At 41.6% G+C, this 26,112-nt stretch overlaps 3 protein-coding genes across 3 annotated transcripts; 1 reads left to right on the forward strand and 2 right to left on the reverse strand.

Annotated features, from left to right (window-relative positions):
• Window positions 1-79: 79 nt before the first annotated feature.
• adck5 (aarF domain containing kinase 5) lies at window positions 80-10,104 on the reverse strand. The gene is made up of 15 exons (XM_053492341.1): window positions 9,908-10,104; window positions 8,838-8,932; window positions 8,140-8,289; window positions 7,895-7,970; window positions 7,471-7,671; window positions 7,247-7,387; window positions 6,904-7,017; window positions 6,444-6,575; window positions 5,333-5,416; window positions 5,168-5,249; window positions 4,940-5,018; window positions 4,728-4,819; window positions 4,365-4,617; window positions 1,376-1,492; window positions 80-1,212 (listed from the first exon to the last, which is right to left on the reverse strand). The coding sequence occupies exons 1-15, from the start codon at window positions 9,929-9,931 to the stop codon at window positions 1,110-1,112; spliced, it is 1,743 nt and encodes a 580-aa protein (XP_053348316.1). The 5' UTR covers window positions 9,932-10,104; the 3' UTR covers window positions 80-1,109.
• Window positions 10,105-15,478: 5,374 nt separating this feature from the next.
• On the reverse strand, window positions 15,479-21,772 carry lix1l (limb and CNS expressed 1 like). The gene is made up of 6 exons (XM_053491440.1): window positions 21,272-21,772; window positions 18,144-18,307; window positions 17,867-18,007; window positions 17,392-17,487; window positions 17,209-17,286; window positions 15,479-16,384 (listed from the first exon to the last, which is right to left on the reverse strand). The coding sequence occupies exons 1-6, from the start codon at window positions 21,543-21,545 to the stop codon at window positions 16,130-16,132; spliced, it is 1,008 nt and encodes a 335-aa protein (XP_053347415.1). The 5' UTR covers window positions 21,546-21,772; the 3' UTR covers window positions 15,479-16,129.
• A 1,106-nt stretch (window positions 21,773-22,878) lies between these two features.
• Window positions 22,879-25,402, forward strand: mrpl9 (mitochondrial ribosomal protein L9). The gene is made up of 7 exons (XM_053493010.1): window positions 22,879-23,132; window positions 23,289-23,448; window positions 24,084-24,208; window positions 24,488-24,541; window positions 24,834-24,941; window positions 25,036-25,119; window positions 25,224-25,402. The coding sequence occupies exons 1-7, from the start codon at window positions 23,046-23,048 to the stop codon at window positions 25,353-25,355; spliced, it is 750 nt and encodes a 249-aa protein (XP_053348985.1). The 5' UTR covers window positions 22,879-23,045; the 3' UTR covers window positions 25,356-25,402.
• The last annotated feature ends 710 nt before the right edge of the window (window positions 25,403-26,112 follow it).

Below are 26,112 nucleotides of genomic sequence, written 5' to 3' on the forward strand. Positions count from 1 at the left end.
GCCTTAATAATAAGCACACCTTTGGGTCATTTTTATATTTTTCTTGTTTACTCATCAATCCATCTGAGCTACGAAAAAAAAAGAAAAATCAAAAGGAATTAAGGCAGAGAAACGCGGTTCACGTTTCATCTTGATATGCCAACAAAATTATCAGAATTAAAAGATTTTTGGACAGATATTGTAAAAAAAAAAAAAAAAAGATCCTGAAATCAAATGACAGCAATTACAGATGATTTACGAAAATTTTATAGTTTATAAAAAATTGGCATTTATAGTCAAACGATAAATAATACAAGGTAATGCAATTCCGTAAGGATGATTTACATGTGCGTAAGTATTCACCCCCTGCTGTAGCCAGTTATAAACAGAAGTCATATATATTTAGTTGAAAGTCGATCCTGTGTGTGTGTGATTTAAGCACTGAACGGTTCATAATTTAACATTAAAGCTCCAACAATGCTCACAATCACGTTTCCTTTATCACACTCAGCACTGACTGGTGAATATATCTAGTGTCACCCAGACGAGGACAGGTTCCCCTTTGTCCTCCTCGAGACATATCGTTATCTTTTTCTGCAAAAACAGGAATGCTACTGATAAGTTCTTAACTAGGATTATGACTAAACTGATTTACAATTAATGTATTAACCGATAATGTTTTGCAGAATATTTCTGGCACACGGGTCATTAATTATGTCTCTTTCAATGAAAATTAGTTACAACTAGAACCTGATGATTCTGATTTATGCATATTTTCTCACACAATTCATACTGATTTCCCATATTTCTTCTGACACAAAGCTACTTTGTGACAATTACTACTGTTTAAAGTGCTATATTAATTAATTTGATTATTAGTTTAAAGGGTTAAGATATTAACATTATAAAGACTGCATCAGTTTCTCAAACATTCTGGTTTATATTGTCACATTGCTGGTCCACACAGAAACTATCCATACAGTGTGACTGCAGGGTAGTGCCTTCTTTTTAAAATAAAAAAGTAAAATACATGAGAGAAATGAAAAATGAACGTGATAAAGCTCCATTTAAGAAGACGAGAGAAGGTGGAAAAGAATAACAGAGTAAAGCTGAGTTTCTGAAGTCTTTGGTTATTTGAGGTACTGATAAACCTCCTGATCGAGTGAGATGAACCCACAGTAAGACAGGAGCTGCAGCACACAGCGAGTCACACTCATCATCATCATCTCTGACCTGCAACACACGTTTCATTACAATTATAGTGTGAATAGCAGCAATACCACTATACCACAGTCTAAGCACTTTTTAAGTGTCACAGTCCAAGGGGGTGTGGCCTACAGACACTGCTCACATATGCGTGTGTGATGCTGTGATGAACATAAAACATTAAGCTCACCTTAATGCTAATTTAAACTTCACATCTTCCCAGAAACTCCAAATCCAGCGCAGTACAATGACCTGGGGAAGAACCCTCGACTCGTCTGCTCTGGCTTTACCCCAACCTCGCACAGCACTGACACACACACACACAAGACAGCATGATGCTGCATTATTAAACCTTAGAAGTGCAGGCACTTGACATCTTTTTAATGGCCGGGTGATGGTCTACAGGAAAGGCTAAAGTCTTTGTCATATATACATTACTGTACAGTGACATGATTTCTTCACAGTACTTATAGGAAGATCACAGGTTTAAACCCTAGTACTACCAAGCTGCCACTGTTGGCCCTTGAGCACCTTGTGCACCCTCACATGCTCTGATATAATGTAAATGTAATTTAGTGTGTAATGTATAGTGTCCAACGTAGCATACAGCGTGTAGTGTACAGTGAATAGTGTACAATGCAGTATAAAGTGGGTAATGTATAGCATACAGTGTGTAGTGTATAGTGTACAATGCAGCATACAGTGTGTAATGTATGGTGTACCATGTGTAGTGTATAGTGTGTAATGTACAGTATAGTGTACAGTGTAGTCTGTAATGTATAGTGTAATGTATAGTATAGTGTGTAGTGTATAGTGTACAGTGTGTAATGTATACTATACAGTGTGTAGTGTACAGTGTTGTATACAGTATGTGGTGTATGGTGTACAGTGTGTAGTGTACAGTTTTCTATACAGTATGTGGTGTATAGTGTACAGTGTGTAGTGTACAGTGTTGTATACAGTATGTGGTGTATAGTGTACAGTGTTGTATACAGTGTGTAGTGTATAGTGTACAGTGTGTAGTGTACAGTGTTGTATACAGTATGTGGTGTATAGTGTACAGTGTGTAGTGTACAGTGTTGTATACAGTGTGTGGTGTATAGTGTACAGTGTGTAGTGTACAGTGTTGTATACAGTATGTGGTGTATAGTGTACAGTGTGTAGTGTACAGTGTTGTATACAGTGTGTAGTGTATAGTGTACAGTGTGTAGTGTACAGTTTTCTATACAGTATGTGGTGTATAGTGTACAGTGTGTAGTGTACAGTGTTGTATACAGTGTGTAGTGTATAGTGTACAGTGTGTAGTGTACAGTTTTCTATACAGTATGTGGTGTATAGTGTACAGTGTACAGTGTTGTATACAGTATGTGGTGTATAGTGTACAGTGTTGTATACAGTGTGTAGTGTATAGTGTACAGTGTGTAGTGTACAGTGTTGTATACAGTGTGTAGTGTATAGTGTACAGTGTGTAGTGTACAGTGTGTAGTGTACAGTGTGTAGTGTATAGTGTACAGTGTGTAGTGTACAGTTTTCTATACAGTATGTGGTGTATAGTGTACAGTGTGTAGTGTACAGTGTTGTATACAGTGTGTAGTGTATAGTGTACAGTGTATAGTGTACAGTTTTCTATACAGTATGTGGTGTATAGTGTACAGTGTACAGTATTGTATACAGTATGTGGTGTATAGTGTACAGTGTTGTATATAGTGTACAGTGTGTAGTGTACAGTGTTGTATACAGTATGTGGTGTATAGTGTACAGTGTTGTATACAGTGTGTAGTGTATAGTGTACAGTGTTGTATACAGTGTGTAGTGTATAGTGTACAGTGTGTAGTGTACAGTGTTGTATACAGTGTGTAGTGTATAGTGTACAGTGTGTAGTGTATAGTGTACAGTGTTGTATACAGTGTGTAGTGTATAGTGTACAGTGTGTAGTGTACAGTGTTGTATACAGTGTGTAGTGTATAGTGTACAGTGTGTAGTGTACAGTTTTCTATACAGTATGTGGTGTATAGTGTACAGTGTGTAGTGTACAGTTTTCTATACAGTATGTGGTGTATAGTGTACAGTGTGTAGTGTATAGTGTACAGTGTGTAGTGTACAGTTTTCTATACAGTATGTGGTGTATAGTGTACAGTGTGTAGTGTACAGTTTTCTATACAGTATGTGGTGTATAGTGTACAGTGTACAGTGTTGTATACAGTATGTGGTGTATAGTGTACAGTGTGTAGTGTATAGTGTACAGTGTGTAGCGTATAGTGTACAGCGAGTAGTGTATAGTGTACAATGTAGCATACAGTGTGTAATGTATAGTGTACAGTGTGTAATGTATAGTGTATAGTGTACAATGAGGTATTTAGTGTGTAATGTATAATGTATAGTGTACAGTGTCGTATACAGCATGTAATGTAGATGATAACAAGATAATGATATACATTTTAAACATTTACAAAGCAGCGTTTGTAATCTAGGCTAAACCATTTATTATTTTAGATTTGTATAGGGCAGGCCTACAGTTTACAGCCTACGCTAAATAACCACTAACTTTATCACACGGAAATGTTTATTTAGCGTTTTACGTTCGCTGTGCAAAAAAAGAATGCTAAAACATTAGATTTAGCAGCCTGACCTTTTTTTCTTTTAATGATGTAAATTCCCGACCTCAATTTCTCCCGCACCTCGTCTTCCATCTTCACTTTCATTTCTATGTTTTTGTTTTGACTGGCAGCGGTAGCTGCTTGGCGCGTTCATGACTGGTCATGTGACGTAACCTTATTAAAGAACTTAATAAAATATGAAAATAGATATTCCTAAATATTTAATATAGGCTATAGGGAATTGCACGCAACATACATGGATTTTTTTATTGAATTTTGTTTTTAATGACCTGCCTCAACCCGCCGCGCAAATAAAGTGACAATTTCTTTACCTGCCCCAACACGTGGGGTCCGCGTAGTGTACAGTCTGTGTAGTGTACAGTTTAGTATACAGTGTGTAATGTATAGTGTACAATATATAGTGTACAGTGTGTAATGTGTACAATGTAGTATACTGTGTGTAATATATAGTGTACTAAGTATTATATAGGGTGCAGTGTATAGTCATGAAGGCATAGTGTACCACAGGAGCTCACTGTGTACAGTGTATAATGTGCAGTTTGTAGTGTACATTGCTCTGACCTCTTGGCCATGAGGGCGTAGCGGTCTACAGGAGCCCCCAGCGCCACATTAATGCTCCTCACAGTGTTGATGTTGCGGAAGACGAGCAGCATGGGCCGGGGCAGAGCCTTCAGCACCTCCATGATGCGGTCGAAGCGCTCAGTGGCCATGTCCCGCATGTAGGACGTCTCCTCTCGGCTCAGGATGTTCCCCAGACTCAGCTCCCGCATGTTGATCGGACGCTGGAGGAGGATCTCGCAGAACAGGAAGTAATCTGATACGCATGACAAAGCCAGGTTAGAAAGTCCATGTGGAAGAATTTATTAGTTATAGTTCGTTAAACCAGAATTCTTAAACAACGGATATACTAATGCTCAAGCTGACCTTTAACCCCTAGCTCTTTGGAGTGTCTCATCATGGCGGCTTCATCTCGGAGGATGATGGAGCGCCACAGCTGGCACAGAGCGGCTCGATCCCTGGGGCGAAGAATAAACATGACGTTACAGGAAATAATAAGGAAAAAAAAGGCAAAGCCAAAAACAATGTGCATCATTTTTAAGCTCCTTATGACTATTAATGAGCTTGTGGGCGGTTACCTTTTGCTGAGGTGTTCATAGAGGCCATGATCTAGGAGAACAAGTTCTGCTTTTTTATCAGGACCTCTTCTCACCAGCACTGACACACACACAGGACACAAACACAAACACACAGATCTTTCATGAGGACCAGTGAAAGCTCAGCATTGTTTGTATTCCCATTATTACAAGGACTATTGGTCCTCTCTCTCTTTCTAACACACACACACACACACACACACTCCGTACCATTTCCAGGATGTGGGTCTGCGTGTATAAAGCCGGTGTAAAATATCTGCTCTGCGAAAGTCCTTATGAACTTATCCGCTGTCTGAGGAGCAGAACAAGGAATTATTCTCATTATAAAGTTTCATTATAAAACTAATTAAATAAATTAAAGTGTGCGTTACTTACGTCTTTTAAACTCAGGCCCTGCCTCTTGATCTCCTCGATGTTGTTGATTTTGCAGCCTTCACAGAACTCGGCCGTGAGCACACGCTGGTGTTAGGAGCAGAGCTGAGGATCAGTGTGTGTCTGTTTATTAAATTTCATACCGAGTTCTATAGAAGGTATTTTTATATCTATTTTTTTTGGTTTGTAACAACTAGGTTATATTTTTACATTTGCATCTAAATACTGTTATTTATGTTTCATTATTGAATACACACAACGTTATATGCTGTTCGAGTTCTGTCTCCTGATTGGTCAGAAGGTGTTGATTAATTCTCTCTAACATAAGCTCTGACGATACATTATCATTTCTATGGTAAGAGCTTATTTACATTATTAATGTAATGGGATGATTGTGTGACATCAGTGGAAGGAGTCTCCAGTATCAGCGCTGTGAAACAGGACTGTGACTTTAACACAAGAGTTTATGCTTTACTGCAATTTCTTTTAGCATATTAACTTAGATAAAGAGAGGCTGGTCTGGGGACGAGTGTTTATAGCCGCTATAATGTAAATGACAACAGGAACTTACTTCGCTTAATGTATTACGCATCATTTTATAGTAAATATTAGACATGGTGGAGAGAAAAAAATAAATAAACCGATTCAATTACGAATCATGATTCTTGTGACTCCAAAATAAAAATTTTTTGTATAATTTATACACGTTTGCTTTTGAGGTGGTAAAATGTTGCAGTTCCTGTATAATCCTAAAGGTGGCACAATCTAAACCATTCACGCAACTATTCACGTATCGGCCGGTCCCTGGTGAATCCCATCACTAGTAATTAGAAGAGTTGGAACTGTTGGTGAGGTGCTGTGGTGTAAAAGAAATAAAACACCCAGGGTCGTGCTGTTAGAGGAACTTCAGTGAGGTAGGAATGACTACCTTACATTATGCTATCAACACTCAGTTTTTTGTACAACAATAGTTTTACAATCACTATTCTTTACATAACGAGACACTTTTTGATCTTTTAAGTTTCGGAGGCTTTCAGACTCAAGCATTAGAATCGCGCTAGGGACAAAACACAGGAAACGTCCCCCCCCCTCAGTTTCAGCTTCCAGTCTGTACCTTGCTGCTTAGCTCCCAGAACACTTTGGGTACGACGATGAATTTAAAGTGTTTGAGCTCTTTGGCACATCGCTCCGAGTTCCTGCCCTCGTTCTCGAAATCCAGTTCCTGCGCCAAGGTTCCCTTCAGGTCCTGTAAACATCACGCAGGTGAGAAAACGCATGTGGTACGAGAGGAATATTACAATTACGTCAGAACACACATCCAGTCTGATGTTTCTCTACTCCCTGGTTAGTTTTTGGAACAGACCTACTTGTTAGGGTTTGTGCTCTGTGAGTAAATCATTGGGACCCAGGTGGTACAAAAAACATCAGCGTCCTCTAGTATAACCTGGTCTTTTATAAACCTTGTGTCTGTCATTCAGGAGCTATCTGTGTGCTTTTAAATCATGACACACCTGATAGACTGAATTCACATGCTATGTTACATATTGTAGTAGTAGTAGTAGTCTCATCCAGACCTTTAGGACCCAGCGGAAACCGAAGCTCGGGTGCATAAACTGCACTATATCCAGCAGGACCTCCAGCGTCCTGATGTCCCCGTCGAAGCGATCCCTGAGGTCAATATACTGCACCTGCGCACACACACACAGCAAGCACACGGTACATCACTGTGGCAAACTAAACTGGTCTATCATGCTAGCACATAGAGTGCAAACATTACCCGTCTGAGGGGAAGTCGTTCCCTATTAGCGAAGCGGCACTACTGTAGATAGCGAACACCTTAGGCTAGTTAACCAGCTGTTATAAAGTTCGTCATAAGCAATTTCAGTACAATCATGATCATCAGGCTGACCCTCTCACCTTCACGGCCACGGGCGTCCCATCATGCAGTTCTGCTTTGTGTACTTGTGCTAAGCTAGCAGCCGCCACGGGCTCATAGTCAAACGTCTTAAACAGTTCATCCGGTGTGGAGTTGAAGTCCTCTTGGAATAAGGCATCTACCTAAAACACAAACACACACTTTTTAAGCATAAAGCTCATTACGACTCAGTGTTACATAAGCAGCGTTACATTATCCGCGTCACCTCTTTGTAGCGGCGGTTCAGGGCTTTATCCTCCAGGCTCTGCAGCGTGTGGATGTACTCTGGAGGCAGCAGATGGTTAAATGAGCAGAGGCCCTGTCCCAATTTAACGTACACGCCCCCGTTCCTCACAGCTCCTTCTACTATGCTGTCCGCCGCACGCTGGTGACACGCTGACATGGTGGCCTTGAACTCCGGCCTGTCCTGCAAACAGAGAAGCCTCATCAGGAACACACACTCTCCTTACGCAAGTGAACACTGCCTGTCACCAGGGCATTCTGGGTAAACCGTGCTCATAAGGTCTACATGGGTGTCTAACAAACCTCCCTCCCTGAGATGATGGAGTGTGTGAAGATGGCTGCAGGGACTTAGACAAGAGCACATTAAGCTTAACACACTGAGGAAAAAAAAACAATCTCAGACCTACCTCATCCACGCCACGCAGAACAATGTTGGACGTCCACCAATAATCCACTGAAATCAGAAACCCGACATACAGAGACCTGAGGAGAGATTCATTACACTAATTAATTCATTACACTAATTAAACAATTAACTAATTACCCATAAGTTAAAGCAGATGTGCCCTAATTAATTCATTACACTAATTAAACAATTAACTAATTACCCATAAGTTAAAGCAGATGTGCCCTTGAAATCCTTTTTACTCACCTACAGAAACGCCCGCTGCCCTCCACTAATATTCTGATCTTCCTCCTGTCTCTGGGCTCAGACAGGGCGTAGTGCACGCCCATCACAACGGGAACGCCCACTGACACACCAATCAGCAGCTTCCTCAGGGGCCGCAGACTCCGCCCACTCCTGCAGAAACATTTCACACTGCTACTTTTTTCAAAAGTATGTATCCTTCTCTCTCTCTCTATCTGTCTGTCTGTCTCTCACGCTCTCTCTGTGCCTACTGATCTTGTCGCTCCGTCCGTCTGTCTGTCCCTCGTTCGTTCCGTCAGTCCCTCACTCGTTCCGTCCATCTGTCCGTCACTCGCTCGTTTGGTCCGTCTGTCCGTTACTCGCTCGTTTCGTCCGTCTGTCATTTGCTCCTGTCGTCCGTCTGTCTGTCACACGCTTGTTTCGCCCGTCTGTCATTCGCTCCTGTCGTCCGTCTGTCATTCACTCCTTCCGTCCGTCTGTCCGTCACACGCTCGTTTGGTCCGTCTGTCCGTTACTCGCTCGTTTCGTCTGTCTGTCATTCACTCCTGTCGTCCGTCTGTCCGTCACACGCTTGTTTCGCCCGTCTGTCATTCGCTCCTGTCGTCCGTCTGTCATTCACTCCTTCCGTCCGTCTGTCATTCACTCCTTCCGTCCGTCTGTCCGTCACATGCTACTTCCATCACTACGACCATCTGTCGTACCTCTGTGTGGTGAAGTATTTATGCAGCAGCACTTGACTGTTTTGGGGATTTGAATACTTCTGCAGCAGAGCGAGATGATGCCGGCACACCCGTAACTAAAACACACACACAAAAGGCAGTTATAACTCTGAGTAAAGAAGCCTGAGATTGTGAAGTTCAGGGCCGATGCAAATCGCTGTGAGAGATAAACAGGTCGGTTCCTGCGCAGTAAAAATAGCCTGTGGTAAAAGCGGTGCGTTTCAGCAGCGAGGCCGCACCGGTTCTTCCAGCATCAGGGAACAAACTGTCTCTGGAGAGGAAGCTTTATTTACACACAGGGCCTCGGGTCAGGGACATGCGCCTTGCTCCATCATAAAATCTATATGATGTAATCCCAACCCCCCCCCTTACAGCCTTCTGGGACTCGTACACCACCATGCCCAAGTATTCACATGGATTAAAAATAATAATTATTATTATAATTTCTCTATCGGCAGAATACAATCTAATGCAGTCTGATCTGATCCTCCAGCATGGTGCTGAGATTAAAGCTCACCTTTGACCTCGAGTCTGTGATGTATGATGAACATTAACCATTCACTAAGTCACGCTAGACTCAACGACTCGACACAAAACGTTTAGTTTTTTTCCTTACTACTTAAAAAAGAATTAAGATTAATAAATCATTTGCTGATTACTTATTCCCAAAAATAATGATTAATTAGCGTTAATTTATGCTTAATCTAAATAAAAAAGAAATAATCATTCTGTATACTGTAGTGAATGACAGGAAGGAAAATAAATACAAAAATTAATTCTTTTTTATTTATATTATTTGTAAGTGTATAAATCAGGTGTTAAAGCTCAGCGCTTTTCCCCAGGAAGATACCTAGAATAAATATAAACAATAAACACAAACAGGTAAATTCATGGGAAAGACAAGGTGACTGTTGTCTCACACACACACACACACACTGATAACTAGCGGAAGACCGGCTCATTAAACTAGCGAGTTAAATACGCTGTAGACTGGACACACACACCGACAGAGTGAGAGAGTGACCGGGTGAGTGAGAGAGTGACCGGGTTACCGTCCGCAGTGTCTCCGCCGCCATGTTGAGGAGAGCTTCACTCCGCCGCACTGAGCAGCAGCAGCCTTCACGCGCCCGCACACGCGCAGGGGGCGGAGCCGGGCGCCATGTTGGATCACTCAGAGCAATTCGTCACGATCAGCTGATCCTACAGCAGAGCTTTTTCTTACAAGGCCCCAAAGTTATGGAAAAGTCTACCACATAGTGTTCGGGACACAGACACAGCGTTTAAGTCTAGGCTAAAAACCCATTTATTTAGCCAAGCATTTTTATAAATAGTTTTGCCTAGTTTTTCCTGTCCTCGACTGACGCACACAGCTGTTCTCTGAGGAACTGTGACTTTAGTCGCTCAGGACTGGAATTTCTTACAGTCTATCTGAGCCTCCAGAAACAAACTGGACTTTAATCTTACATATCTCCTCTTATACTGAACTCCTGGTCTCGCATATTATTATGCACATTAATCCCTGCTATCTGTTTTCACCCAGATGAGGATGGGTTCCCTGTTGAGTCCGGTTCCTCTCAAGGTTTCTTCCTATTATCATCTCAGGGAGTTTTTCCTTGCCACTGTCGCCATCACCCTCGGCTTGCTCATCAGTGACAATCATATCATTATGATTCATCCACATTCACATTTCATACAAACTTAATTCTTCTGATTGTGTAAAGCTGCTTTGTGACAATGTAAATTGTTAAAAGCGCTATACAAATAAAATTGAATCTAATTGAATTGAATTCTTTTTTTATTTTTTCCTTTATTTCTCAATTTAGCTTTTTGTCTGGTTCCACTTCCTCAGTTTCATTCATCCTCCCTACCTTCCTTTTCTAACATTTTCTCTGTCTTTTTTTCTCTCATTCCCTTCTGCGTTCCTCTCATCTCTTCTCCTGATGAATCACTCCGTCCATCTGTTCCTTTCTTTACCGCTCTTCCGCTGACTCATCTTTACTCCTGAAACAGGAGTTTATTTCCTTTTATAAAGGAACTAAAGGACTCTGATACACTGTCAGGTGGAGCAAAGTGTGTTTTTATCCAGAAATCATGTATTTCATTTACATGATTTTTTATGTAAATTTTAGCTCTTCTGAGTTTCATTAGTAATGTTCAAACACATCTGAGGTAAAAGTTAATGTTCTCTACATTTTTGTCTCCTTTCCTGTCTCTTTGCATCTTCACATTGCCTGCAATAAAAGACTTCATCATGAGAGAGCTAGCTTAGTAGCTCATCTCAGTCATTAGCTAGTTTATGCATTGCTTTCACACAGTTGCAACAGTATTCTTATGACTGCATCATGTGTTCAATCCATGTGAGGAGATCTCCATTTAAAGTTCTATGACGAGAACTTTAAATGCATTAAATTTGTGTCCGTGGTTTTGTACGATAGTCAGATCATCATCGTGAATAACTGCGACGCCCCCTGCTCTACCAGTTAGCCGAAGCTGGTGTATGTAGCTTTATCCAGGACGTCTAGCTTCATTTAGAGCTACATACTTGTTCTCTTTAATCCAGGTTTCGGTTAAACATAATATATCAAACTCCTGGTCTGTGATAGTTTCATTAACAATAACTGCTTTAGATGCGAAATATCTAATATTTAACAGTCCTAGCTTCAAATAAGTGGTGCCGGCTGTGTATTCAGTGTGTTTTGAATTTTTGGTCTAAGTCTTTCAGAACTTTCCCTTAGCTCGGGGAACAGACACAGTCTCAATATGGTGAACCCTGAGTGATGACACTGTGCAGCTAGCAGACTAATATTATGTTTTTTGTTTGGTTCAAGAAATATAGAATCCTACTAAATGCCTAAATCTTTTAAGTAAAAGAGATGTGTGGCTCAGTTGTAGTTTGTGATTTTGGATCTTTGATTTATTAAAGAATGCCAGGGTCGTCTTATTTTCAGGCACAGGCCAACAGAAACCAGTTGGAAGAAAGTAAAAGCAAATATTGTGTGTGCAAGGAAAACAATAACATCTTCCTCTTATATTCTTCGATTGTAAAACTGAGACATACTTTAATATGCACTACTGTACAATTTGTTTTTACCAACTAATAAGACTGTAATCCTCAGCCGAACCTGAGCGATGGCCTTGTCATATCATTCAGTTAAGTGGTGAGTGGGACCTTATTTTACAACATGAAAAGAAGCGAATAAAATGATTCGGCTGTAAACCTCCTGTGTTTGTTTCTGTAGTCGTCCGTCAGCCCTTACACGAGAGAGAAGATCGAGAGGAGGGCTGTGTTCCTCTCCAGACTCTGGGCGAAGAGGGAGAGGGAGACTTCACTCCTGCACTGTAAAAAAACAGGCCACCTCAACGTAAAAAAGTTTAATAACAAGTTGCACAGCTTTTTTAAGTTTACTAAATTTTTTGAGAAATTTTTGTGTACCCAGTTTAAAATCTGAAGTTGACTCAATGTGTAATTTAAATATTTAAGTCAGCTTAAGTCTTATTGGTTGTGGGCGCAATTAATTATATTTCTCTAGGCTTAGCCCTAGCCTAAGAACTAGTTGACTTAGCCCAACTTCTCATCTACTCAAAAAGGTATGTTGTCTCCCATTGATGTAATTTGTTAAAGTTATTGTTTTTCTATAAAAACAGGTTGGCCTAACAATACTCCAACAATTAAAACACAGATATTACTTTAAAAAACGGTATTCTTCCAAAACTAGTTAAAGTTCAAACAGTGATCTGCATAAAACACATTATATTTAGCTTAAAGGTCAATAAATTACCAGGAGACCACCAGATGCTTATCAGTATCTTACTGATTCTTTTACATTACAACATTATAACCATTTTTAAAAACTAGCAAAGATTTGACTTTTGAAGATTATTTTTCCCAAAGTGTCAGACACAAAAAAACAGTGTCTATGGCAACAAGAGTTTGTTTTTCAGCATGTGAATCTGAGGGGGGCGTGTCTCTCCAAGTCCAATAATAATCGTTCTGATGGCTCATAGGTGTACGTCCAGTCCTAGTGGAATTCAATGGTTTGAGCACAGACCTGACCAAACATCACTCCATAAGCTGCTGTATGTCACCCAGACCCTCCAAGACTGTTATACAGTCCCCTCCAACAGCTTGTTCATGATCCTCCAGTAGCTCCAAGAGACCAGCCGTCACCCCTCTGACCACTGCAGAGCTCTGGTTAAAGCGACGGCTAAAGTCTTGTGAAGACAAAGATGATCAATTTCACTGAATATCTGGTTATGATAAAATATATTAATAAGACTATATACAATCAGAGTGTAAAACACTGTTTCTGGAATTTTGATGATGTTTTAAAGCTATGCATTGTTTTATATTCAAATATTCATATTTTCAAGAGTTTTACTTTGTCATTCTTAGGAGTACCTACATCTTTCAAGTGATGTTTTAACTGAACTCAATTGGGTTTTCATACAGATGCGTGAACCGATATAACACTCGTAGATGAACATAGCCACTCTAAAGTCAAACTAACACGGACATTTTATATCCCTTAACTTACCGGGTACTGAAGCGCCATTACTCATTAACTGTTAAGGCTGTGTGTGCTGGGGGGAGCAGGACGCTGTTGCTGGGCAAAAGTCAGGGCAAAGTAGGAAAACATATAGATACGGTTATGAATGTTTAGCTCGCTAACTCCTGTACAGTGTACATAACGTTAGCTAAGCTCACCTCAGTGCAGTCAAAAAAATAGCACTTTGGTTGAACATGATTCAATAGTGGACAGTGGGTTAACATGATTACACCACATTATCTTAACAACATTGTGAAATTTGTGTTCATTTAACATGAACAGCTAACATGGATTGAACATTAGTTAAAGATTTCTATTGAACTAAATTTGTTTTGTTGAACTATTCATGCTATACGAAATAATTTATTCCTTGATGTAAATCCTATATGTTTACAATTTCAATGAATCCCATTTAGTCATGATACTACAACTAGATGTTATACCATAATGAATAGCAGCCCTATTTTCCCATGCTTTAGTGACCCTTAAAGACATAGACATAATATGGAATACATTCTTTTTATTAGGGAACAACTTATAACAGGTGCCATACTTTCTACGGCCTTTCTTTGACATCAAGGATGCTGAGACACTGGTTCACGCTTTCATTACTTCTCGACTTGACTACTGTAATTCTCTTTTTATGGTCTAGCAAATGCAACATTAAATAAGCTCCAATACATTCAGAACTCTGCTGCTAGGGTCCTCACTTATTCAAAGAAATCCTCACACATCACTCCCATCCTACACAAACTTAATTTACTACCTGTTCGCTCCTGCATTCAATACAAGATTCTCCTTATCACCCTCAAAGCACTCCATGGTCTTGTGTCCCCCCCCCCCCCCCTTATATTTCGGATCTTATTCATAGTTACTCCCCTGTTCGCACACTCCGATCTGCAGATGATGGTCTACTGTTAATTTCTTGCCATAGATTAGCATCATCTGGAGGACGAGCGTTTAGTATTTCTGCCCCACACTCTGGAATTCTATTCCCAAACACACCCGTGATCTTTCTTCACTACAGGATTTCAAAACCCACCTTAAAACATATCTTTTCTCGTCCTGTTTTCCCAATCTTTGAATATGTGTTTATATATAATATTCAAATTAGATTAATATTTAGTCATTCCACATATAATCAACCAGAAGTTCCAGGCCACTGCCTCAGAAAAAAAAGGTTAAAAATAAAGCCAATGCCCAATGGCCGTCATCAAACTCACATTACATTATAAAATCTGAATTAATTAACAGGGTCGCCATTAAAAACATCAAACTCAAGCCGTTATTTAGCTGTAGTTTAGGACATAATGTCAGAAACAGATCATTTCTCAGTCAAAATTGTAAGATTGAGTCTTGCAGTTTGCTTTTCAAGAATGCCTTTATAGTGAGGGAAGGGAGGTGAAAGTGTTTATTCAAACAAAGGTGAAGAATGAGGAGGCGTTAAACCTGTCCAGGCTTCCAGCTGCAGACCTTAAGCTTTGTAATATACAGTATGCACATACTCGACCATTCATTGACAGCAGCGTGTCCTAGCAGCAGCACTGTTGAACAGTAATATTGCTAAGTGTGAGAGAGCTTTCATGGGCTGTTTTTTAGTTGTTGTTAGTGTTTTAAATCTGAAGCTTTATTGATTAAAAAAAATATGTTAAAAATGAATTGCAATAATGTAGTTACATTCATTACATGTATTACAGCAAAATTATTGCAATTTATTTTATTAACTAATTAAAAAAATCAATAAATTAAAATACTTAAAACACTAATAACAAGGTCTCTAATGCCGGAGTCGGGGGCTGGTTATCTCTGTCTGTGGCACCCAGACTTACCGCTATGCGAATAACGTGCTCTCGCGCTCTCTTACCCTCTCTAAAGTTTGGATGCGCTCCTCTTACGTTAATATCTTCTCTATCACAAGTAAAATTATGAGGGAGGAAGAATGTCTAAATATCCTGCATATATAATACCCTTATATATAATATAATATAATATAATATAATATAATATAATATAACATATACAGTAAATACAAAAACACCACTTGTATAACAATATTGTAAAATGTTTTTATTATTTAAAGAATATAAATCTAGAAAGAAAGCTGGATATTAAATTGTCACGTAAACAATCAGATAATAATAATAATAATAATAATAATAATAAAACAGTTGTATAAAACAAACTGGCTGTTATTATATAAAATTCAGTAACACTGTATAAAACGTATTTCCAGACAGAAATGAATGTAGTAAAATGGCGCTATGCTACATTATATCATTTATACAGGTTATACAAGTGATACATGATAACATCCATACAGGTGTATATGAAACAAACACAAATAAACTGTATTAGAAAAATAATCACAAGCTTTTCTTTTCTTTCTTCCTTTTTTTTTTTTTTTTTACAGACCTATGCTATGACTACGTATGATGAATGTAAAAGTGATATTTGGGAGATGATGGATTGCACTTTTGTTTTTCATGGCTATAGGATATAATGAATGAAATAAACGAATAAAATAAATGTAGCACCGAAAAACACCCTTCACAAACACTTTAAAGAGCAATGTCGGCCTAAATTCATCCTTAAATACTGGAGTGTTTTTGTTTCATTATTAGTTAGATTCAATCCGAGTTCTGTCTTTAACTTTTATATGAAACGTACTACATGTGAGTGAATATGAGTGTGTGTGTGTGGACATTACGTGGGTCAGTCTGCATCTCTTCAGCAGGTCAGGGGCAGTGTGGTGCTGTTCGAGTTGCCCAGTTGCCCCAGTGCCATGATCAGGATGTCCTTCTTTTCTTTGTAAAAGCGTAACTCTCGGCCGGCGAGTCGCGCCTCCTCCAGCTCTCGCTCGGTGGCCGCCAACTCTCTCGACACGCTGCCCGATACGCCATGCTCACGGTTTACCCAATCCGATGCCATCTGCGTCCTCATATCGTCATCCAGAGCACGGTGAGAGTAATGAGCCAGCACCTCCTGCACACACACACACACACACACACACAAAGCAACTCACAATTACATTACATTCATTCTTTAACGGTATAAAACCTGTCCAATCAGGATCATCCCTGACGATCTGTTTATGATGACCTGAGACGCCTGAGGGCGTGCGTAATTTGGACCACTAGCTGTCTGTTGTGCATCTGTTCAGCTAACCAGCTAAGTGGAATCACTGTAGTTTAATTCACCACACGAAATGTAAGAGCTGACACCGTACTGATGACCGAGTACAATGTATTAGCACATATATTAACATTAGCCACCATGGTATTTTAGCTAAGCTAGCTAGCATGTGGTAACTGATGTATGTAGGCATTTTCCAACTGGAGGCCAAGTTCTATTTGTTCCACCCATTTGCTTATTTATGGATTAACTGTAGTTTAGGCGGAGTCAGCTTCTGCCAAGATGGAGACAACCAAAGCGCCAGCAAAACCGCTCTTCAGAAAAGCCACAGGCGGCATCACGGAGAGCTTACCCAGGTCTTTCTATACAGTCTGTTGTTGATATTAATGTGCTCGTTCTGATACATCATCGTTTCCATAGTAACAGCTTGATCACAGCGCAAGATCTGTGCAGCACACACTCTGCTGATGATATTAATACGTTTTTGGTAAGGGATCTCTGGTATTACTGCACGATCAGTCGTGTGTATTTTTTATTAAATTGCACACAAGTGTTTAAATAACTGTAAAGTACTGTATCTATGCACAATCAAGAGAATGAAGCTACATAATTCTACAAACAAACAGACAAAAATCAGTCGCCAAAACAGCACATCTTTGAGATTAAACACTGACCTGGCGAGAGCATTGTCTCTCTCTCATGGCTTTAAGGCTTCCGTTCCAGTGCAGCAGCTGGAACACTGTCATCAGCTCCTGGGACACACAAACACGCCATCACATTATTTTTTCGTCACACACTGGAGCAGGGCATGACACGCACACACACAGACACACTTCTCATGTTAGAAGTCACTTTACCTGGAACTCCAACATGGATTTGCCTTTGTTGGACTCCAGCATGAAGCGGAACGCCCCAATGCCCGTGTTGGGATTGTCTGCTTCTTCTCGGTTTCCCTGTAAACACACACACACACACACACACACACACACACACACACACACACACTGTGAGATTCTGTTGCTGCATTTACTTTACATTAAAATGTGCCACAACATTAAAAAAGGGTGTTAAATATATTTTATTGTATGTCCTTTCTATATATTTTTTCAGAGTTTCTTACATTAAAAATATACAGAACATGGGCTCATCTTATAATTAATATTTATAAGGCCAATACAGTAATTTATCAATGTGTATTCAGTGTGCTATGCAATGGCAGTATCTGTATTTGTCTTCAGATTTTAACCGGAAGTCAACATGGACTAAAGCAGAAGGGTATATTATTCAGGTGTGTGTGTGTGTGTGTGTGTGTATGAATGCCTGTAAACTCACATTGAAGGAGGCGAGAGCTTCACACACACTCTTCTCGATAAACTCGTCTGTGATCCTGCGTGACGGATGCTCGTTAAACACAGAGTTCATTAAGGCGATTTTGGCCGCGCTGCGTCTGGCTTCGGCTTTGGTTGGACAGAACTGTGCGGAGAATACCACAAAAACGAGAATAATTCTCATCTCCTCATCATCACAGCTTCAGCTCCGGCCCTGCACGCCAAAGCTAGCTCTTCAGATTTAATAAAAACAGTTTTTTTTTTAAAGTCAGACGTGGTACCTGGAAGCTTCCGAAGCAGCTGCCCCCGGGCAGACTGACGTAGCACACGTATGGAGGACTGTTGGAAGGAACCATCTCATACACCACCAGCGCTCCGTTCTTCAGCTCGGCTCCTCTGGACTGCTTCATCTGCCAGAACTCCTGCAGAGCCTCCACCACGTTCACTGAGCACAACGCAAAAGGAGAGCAGAGAAGGTCACTAAGATCACAGTAACAAACCCTGTGTGCGCTACAGTATTGGAGTACAGATGTTGGTGAGGGAACAGCTGTTGAAAGCTGCTGTAAGTAAAAACAGGAAGTAACTCGCAGCGAGTGGAATTATATATAAAAACAGTATATATAATGTATGACATTATGTAATACAGTGCTCATAGAGTTATTATAGCACTTCTACAGTAATTATAATGATTATAAAGTTGTCTTAGGTGCGTACAGTGTTATTATAGTGCTTATGGAATTATTATAGTCCTTATAGAGTTATTAGTGTTATAAGGTGTCACACCCCTCCCATTTCTCTTTGTGTGTCATTAGAGGTTATAAAGGGTCATAGCCCTGTGTGTACCAATCCGTACACACAGAGCTATGACTGGAGTGAGTTATAAGGATGGAACAAGCATCATACCCCTGCTGAATCACTGGAGCGCGTTATAAGGAGTCATACGGCTGATGTATCCCTAGACATGCCATAAGAGGGCGGTATAAGGCGTCATACCCCAGCGCTATACCTGTGTGTGACATTAAAGTGTGTTATAAGGCATCCTAACCCTGAAGTATCTCTGCGTGTGTCATTGGAGTGTGTTATAAGGCATCATACCCCGGCCATATCCCTGTGTGTGTCATTGGAGTGCATCATAAGGCATCGTACCTGTTGATCCCTGCATGGTTATTAGAATGCGTTATAAAGTGTAATACCCCTGCTATATCCCTGCGTGTGTCAATGGTGTGTGTTATAAAGCATCATACCCCTGTCGTATCTGTATGTGCGTCACTGGAGTGCGTTATAAGGCATCATATTCCTGTGTGTGGTATTAAAATGCGTTATAAGGCGTCATACCCCTGTCTGTGTTATTAGAGTGCGTTATAAGGCGTCATACCCCTGTGTGTGTGTTATTAGAAAGCGTTATAAGGTGTCATACCCCTGTGTGTGTGTTATTAGAGTGCGTTATAAGGCGTCATACCCCTGTGTGTGTGTGTTATTAGAGTGCGTTATAAGGCGTCATACCCCTGTGTGTGTTATTAGAGTGCGTTATAAGGCGTCATACCCCTGTGTGTGTGTGTTATTAGAGTGCGTTATAAGGCGTCATACCCCTGTGTGTGTGTTATTAGAGTGCGTTATAAGGCGTCATACCCCTGTGTGTGTGTTATTAGAGTGCGTTATAACGCGTCATACCCCTGTGTAATGCGTTATAAGGCGTCATACCCCTGTGTGTGTGTTATTAGAAAGCGTTATAAGGCGTCATACCCCTGTGTGTGTGTTATTAGAATGCGTTATAAGGCATCATACCCCTGTGTGTGTTATTACAGTGCGTTATAAGGCGTCATACCCCTGTGTGTGTTATTAGAAAGCGTTATAAGCCGTCATACCCCTGTGTGTGTGTGTTATTAGAGTGCGTTATAAGGCGTCATACCCCTGTGTGTGTGTTATTAGAGTGCGTTATAAGGCGTCATACCCCTGTGTGTGTTATTAGAGTGCGTTATAAGGCGTCATACCCCTGTGTGTGTGTGTTATTAGAGTGCGTTATAAGGCGTCATACCCCTGTGTGTGTGTTATTAGAGTGCGTTATAAGGCGTCATACCCCTGTGTGTGTGTGTTATTAGAGTGCGTTATAAGGCGTCATACCCCTGTGTGTGTGTTATTAGAGTGCGTTATAAGGCGTCATACCCCTGTGTGTGTGTGTGTTATTAGAGTGCGTTATAAGGCGTCATACCCCTGTGTGTGTTATTAGAGTGCGTTATAAGGCGTCATACCCCTGTGTGTGTTATTAGAGTGCGTTATAAGGCGTCATACCCCTGTGTGTGTGTTATTAGAGTGCGTTATAAGGCGTCATACCCCTGTGTGTGTGTGTTATTAGAGTGCGTTATAAGGCGTCATACCCCTGTGTGTGTGTGTTATTAGAGTGCGTTATAAGGCGTCATACCCCTGTGTGTGTGTGTTATTAGAGTGCGTTATAAGGCGTCATACCCCTGTGTGTGTTATTAGAAAGCGTTATAAGCCGTCATACCCCTGTGTGTGTGTTATTAGAGTGCGTTATAAGGCGTCATACCCCTGTGTGTGTGTGTTATTAGAATGCGTTATAAGGCGTCATACCCCTGTGTGTGTGTGTTATTAGAGTGCGTTATAAGGCGTCATACCCCTGTGTGTGTGTGTTATTAGAACGCGTTATAAGGCGTCATACCCCTGTGTGTGTGTTATTAGAGTGCGTTATAAGGCGTCATACCCCTGTGTGTGTGTTATTAGAGTGCGTTATAAGGCGTCATACCCCTGTGTGTGTGTGTTATTAGAGTGCGTTATAAGGCGTCATACCCCTGTGTGTGTGTGTTATTAGAGTGCGTTATAAGGCGTCATACCCCTGTGTGTGTGTGTGTTATTAGAGTGCGTTATAAGGCGTCATACCCCTGTGTGTGTGTTATTAGAGTGCGTTATAAGGCGTCATACCCCTGTGTGTGTGTTATTAGAGTGCGTTATAAGGCGTCATACCCCTGTGTGTGTGTGTTATTAGAACGCGTTATAAGGCGTCATACCCCTGTGTGTGTGTGTTATTAGAACGCGTTATAAGGCGTCATACCCCTGTGTGTGTGTGTTATTAGAACGCGTTATAAGGCGTCATACCCCTGTGTGTGTGTTATTAGAGTGCGTTATAAGGCGTCATACCCCTGTGTGTGTGTTATTAGAGTGCGTTATAAGGCGTCATACCCCTGTGTGTGTGTTATTAGAGTGCGTTATAAGGCGTCATACCCCTGTGTGTGTGTGTTATTAGAGTGCGTTATAAGGCGTCATACCCCTGTGTGTGTGTGTTATTAGAGTGCGTTCTAAGGCGTCATACCCCTGTGTGTGTGTTATTAGAGTGCGTTATAAGGCGTCATACCCCTGTGTGTGTGTTATTAGAGTGCGTTATAAGGCGTCATACCCCTGCCGTATCCCTGCGTGTGCTTGGCGAAGCTCCGCACCACCGCATCCACGGCCTCCCGCAGCACGGCGGGATTGGTGGCCGGTTCCGGAGCTCCGAGGCCGGCGTGGCTGATGAATCCGGCGCTGAGGCTGTGGAGCGGAGGGAGCGGCGGCGGAGGCCCGGAGCTGGCCAGGGTTCCGGTTCCGGTGACTCCGGGCCTGAGCGCGGCTCTGAGTGTGGCTCCGTATCCCACCCCGGGCTGGAGGCGCTGCTGATGGCGCACAGACTCCATTGTCTCCTCGCAGCGACTCTAACAGGCTGTAAGTGTTTATAAAGCCGAGTGTGTGACGCTCAGACGCTCCACAGCCTCAGTAACACACCGATCTGTCTCCGAAACACAACAAAGCAAAAACTTTCCCTCTTTTTATCCGCACCGCTTTTATCCCGGGATAAATAAATCCTCTGGCTGCTGGAGGAGCCCGTTATTACCCCGGACCAAACACTCCGCCTGCACACAGCGAGGGCACTAGGCTGAGAGGAAGTGCTCCTGATCTCACCCCCTCTTTAGTGCACTGGTTTAGGGAAAGGGGCGGCATTAGGGACAGACCCACAGCTCGAGCCGTTTCCGGTCTGGGAGGAAAAGTCGCAACATTGTTGTACAGAGTTTTCGGATAAAAAGAGGAAAAGTTTATGAGGAAATTAAAGTGTTACAGTGGCGTGATAGAGGAGTGAGGATAATCAGGGAGAGAAATAAACACAAGTCTTATTGGAAAACAAGTAAAAAGTGACTTAACGATTAATAAAATGTATAGAACAGAAAGGCAAAGCGAAATTATAGTATACAGTCAAATTATAGATGTTCCTCTAATACCTAATATCAAAATAGAACAATATCCAAGTAGGCAGTTTGTACACTGTATATGGATTATATTAATGCCTGATCTTGTAACAGATTTGGAAACTCAAATTATGCTACAATTTATAAACTGTGCTAAAGATCATTCCATTTAAACTATTTTATTCCAAATAAAATGAAAGAACAAAATAGCTGCACATGTCTAACACTCAGATGTCTCTCTTCATTCTGTATATATTATGACTTATGCATCGTCTATGCCACTTTATTCAGAGTCGTGAGGTTTCTTAAGCCAATCCTAGGAGACTTAGAGCACGAGACATTACACACTGGACAGGGTGTCTATGAATCACAGGACATATACACGGCCTTGGATGTGCAAGGCGACAGTGCTAACCACTAAGTTACCCTGCCACCTAAACAAATCTGTATATATTGCATAAAAGTGCATAAATCATGAAAAAAATGCAGCAAATAAAAATAACAACAAAAAGAAAGCAGTTTAGCTTTGAAATGAAGTTGATGTTTATGTTTATATTTAATATGTTTATAATGTTTACATATGTTTATAAATCTTATTTATAATGTAATCTACCTTCTATAATTATTTTAGCAACAATGCAATTTTTTTTAGCATCCATGCCCATAAAATCACTGCTGAACTCTGAACTAAAATGTTTACACGATAGTAGCCGCTAGAGGGCAGCAACGAGCACGCGCAACGAGACAACTACAAAGCAAAGTGAGCGAAGAAGACGAATGAAAACCCAGAACAGCCGAGGAAGAAAAAGAATCTGGCGAAGCACCGGGAGTCTTATAACATTCACATGGCGCGTGGATATTAACATGATTAACGAGGATTAAACCGATACAAAGCGTTAAGCGTGTGTTACTCAGGCGCAGTGGTGTATAAGCGTCTCGTGCGTGCGGTCCGTGATGCTCGCGCGCGCGGCCGCTCAGTTTGTCCTTCAGCCCGCGCGTGAGTCAGCGCGAGCTCGGAGCTTCAGCCTGAGCGCGTGCATGGTAAGGACCAGAATGACCTAATTCATCATCACACACTTTACTGCAGCACACCCCTGATCTACTGTGTTACAGCTTCACCTCTGAGTGTTACTGACACTGGACTCTTACTTCACCATGTTAATATATATATATATATATATGTGTGTGTGTGTGCAGGGCACAGTGATGGTGGAGCGATGGTGGCAGGTCCCTCTGTCGAAGGAAGGCAGTCCTCCCAGACTCTACACGCGCCGGCACAAGGTGTATCGCCTGGTGGAAGACACCAAGCACAACAAGCAGGAGAAGATGGAGCTGCTGCTCACACAGACCGTGCCCAGTAAGTGCATGCACGCGCACACACACCATGTCCAGTGAGCACACACACCATGTCCAGTGAGCACACACACCATGTCCAGTGAGCACACACACCATGTCCAGTGAGCACACACACCATGTCCAGTGAGCACACACACCATGTCCAGTGAGCACACACACCATGTCCAGTGAGCACACACACCATGTCCAGTGAGCACACACACCATGTCCAGTGAGCACACACACCATGTCCAGTGAGCACACACACCATGTCCAGTGAGCACACACACCATGTCCAGTGAGCACACACACCATGTCCAGTGAGCACACACACCATGTCCAGTGAGCACACACACCATGTCCAGTGAGCACACACACCATGTCCAGTGAGCACACACACCATGTCCAGTGAGCACACACACCATGTCCAGTGAGCACACACACCATGTCCAGTGAGCACACACACCATGTCCAGTGAGCACACACACCATGTCCAGTAAGCACACACACACACACACACACGCGCGCACACACCATGCCAGTGAGCATATCCACTTGTCCTTAAGACACCATTGTGTATCCGAGAGCTGAGGTGCTCTGAGGATGACCCTGAAATCAGACATGATGTTTTATTGTGTGTGTGTGTGTGTGATGCAGAGTTGGGCGGCCGGGGCGACACGGTGTTTGTGAAGAAGTCTGTGGGACGTAACAAGCTCCTGGCTCAGGGTCTGGCTGTGTACCCGTCTCCTGATAACAAGGAGATGTTCATGGAGGAGAGACGCGTGAGTCCTGACGCTTTACTCCGCTTAATGAGAGCACATGCTGATGTTCATGGGGTGGTCACCTTCATGCTGACCACACCCACACCCACTGACCACGCCCACCCATATTAACCCAGTCGTGGTCTTCCGCCATGTGATGCTTTTAGATTTGTACGCCGTTACCATGGCAACAGATCACACACACACACACACCTGCCTATCAGCATGTGTGTGTGTTGTAATTCCTCACATACGTTATCTCTCACACACATATACTTTCTCTCTCTCTCTTTTCATCAGTTACTGCGTGAGGGGAAGAAAGAGGACAGAATCCAGACCAGGACAGGACAGCTCGTAAGTACACGCACACACATACACACTGTCTCTCTCAAACACATGTGCAAACTCACACACACTCTTTCATACTCTCATATGCACTTACACTCTCTTAAACACACTTACATGTATACACACACACGCTCTCATACTGTCTCACGCATGCTCACACACTATATATAAACTGAATCGTCTGTAAAGCTAGACAGTTTGTGTATCTTTTCTCCTTTGTGTAGACTGCAGGATTATAATATCTTTATTATTATTATTACTATTTCTAAATTTAGCTTCTTGTTATTTCTTTCTCCAGACAGTGGAGCTCCTGAAGAAGTCGAGTCTGGAGGTGGAGCTCCGCCCCGCGGCACAGCAGCACTTTCTCCTCACCAAGGAAATCGTCTGCAGGCATTTTTTGCGAAAAGTAAGACACGCTTTAGTTCTGTCCATCTTATAGAGCTCACACACTCTGTGCTGAGGTGATAATGCTGAACACTTGTCTGTGTGTGTGTGCGCAGCTGGGCATGGTGGTCCCTCCCCATGCTCTGACGTTACCCGACGAGTCGATCACACAGTTCGGGGATTTCTGGTGCGATGTCACGGTGAGAAGCTTCATCTGACCCCACAGTGCATTTAGAGTTAAACTGTGCAAAAGAATGTGTGTGTGTATAATTGTGATGATCTCCTGATGTTTGCGCGCGTGCAGGTGAATGGCGTGGACACGGTGCGAGTGCCTCTGACTGTGGGACCATACGTGGATCCAGAGAAGAAGAAACTCATAAGACAGCAAGCAGCAGCAGCCGAGACGCAACACACAGAGTCTCAGTCTGACCTCTGACCTGCTTTCACATCAATTCCATTAAATCAATGTTTTTTTTCTTCACAGTATGTGTGTTTGTATTATATTAAAAATAAAAATACAAAGCTGAAACCTTCCAGGCCAGAGGTTTTGTCCTGTTAGCACGTACACTATTCCTACTGAAATTCTATTCAGCGTTATTTCTATAAAGTAATGAATTTGCGTTTTTTGTTGTTGCACATATAGAATATATAATATAGAATAATATTTATAAAAATTTCATAATTTACTAGACATTTACAACTTAGACACAGATTGGTCAGAAGGTGTGGATTATAACAGCAGCACAGATGGAAGAATGATTCTAATAACACACTGGTAATTACCTGGTCTACACACCTTACATGGATCCGTTATAAACTTAAAAAAATGTAAAATGTCATGAAGTTAATTTCCTTTCATAATTTAATTTAAGTTTATTCTAGATTCATTACATGTATCGAACAAAGCATATTCATGAAAAGCTGACCATGAGGGAGGACTGTGGTAGGACAATGTGCACTAGCAGCAGGGACGTCCGCAGCCCTGAGAAGATTGTCATGTAAAGTGATTTAAGAGCTTGGGAGAGCTTTACAAAGAGTGGAGCGAGGCTGGAGTCAACTAGTGCTCAGTGGTCCAAAGTCCTCTTTTCATATGAAACTAAATGTTGCATTTCATTTGGAAATCAAGGTCTCAGAGTCTGGAGGAAAAAAAAATAGTTCCAAGTTGCTTGAAGTCCAGTGTTACCAGATACATT

This window comes from Clarias gariepinus, chromosome 3 (genome assembly GCF_024256425.1).
Source record: "Clarias gariepinus isolate MV-2021 ecotype Netherlands chromosome 3, CGAR_prim_01v2, whole genome shotgun sequence".
In the NCBI taxonomy this organism is placed as follows: domain Eukaryota; kingdom Metazoa; phylum Chordata; class Actinopteri; order Siluriformes; family Clariidae; genus Clarias; species Clarias gariepinus.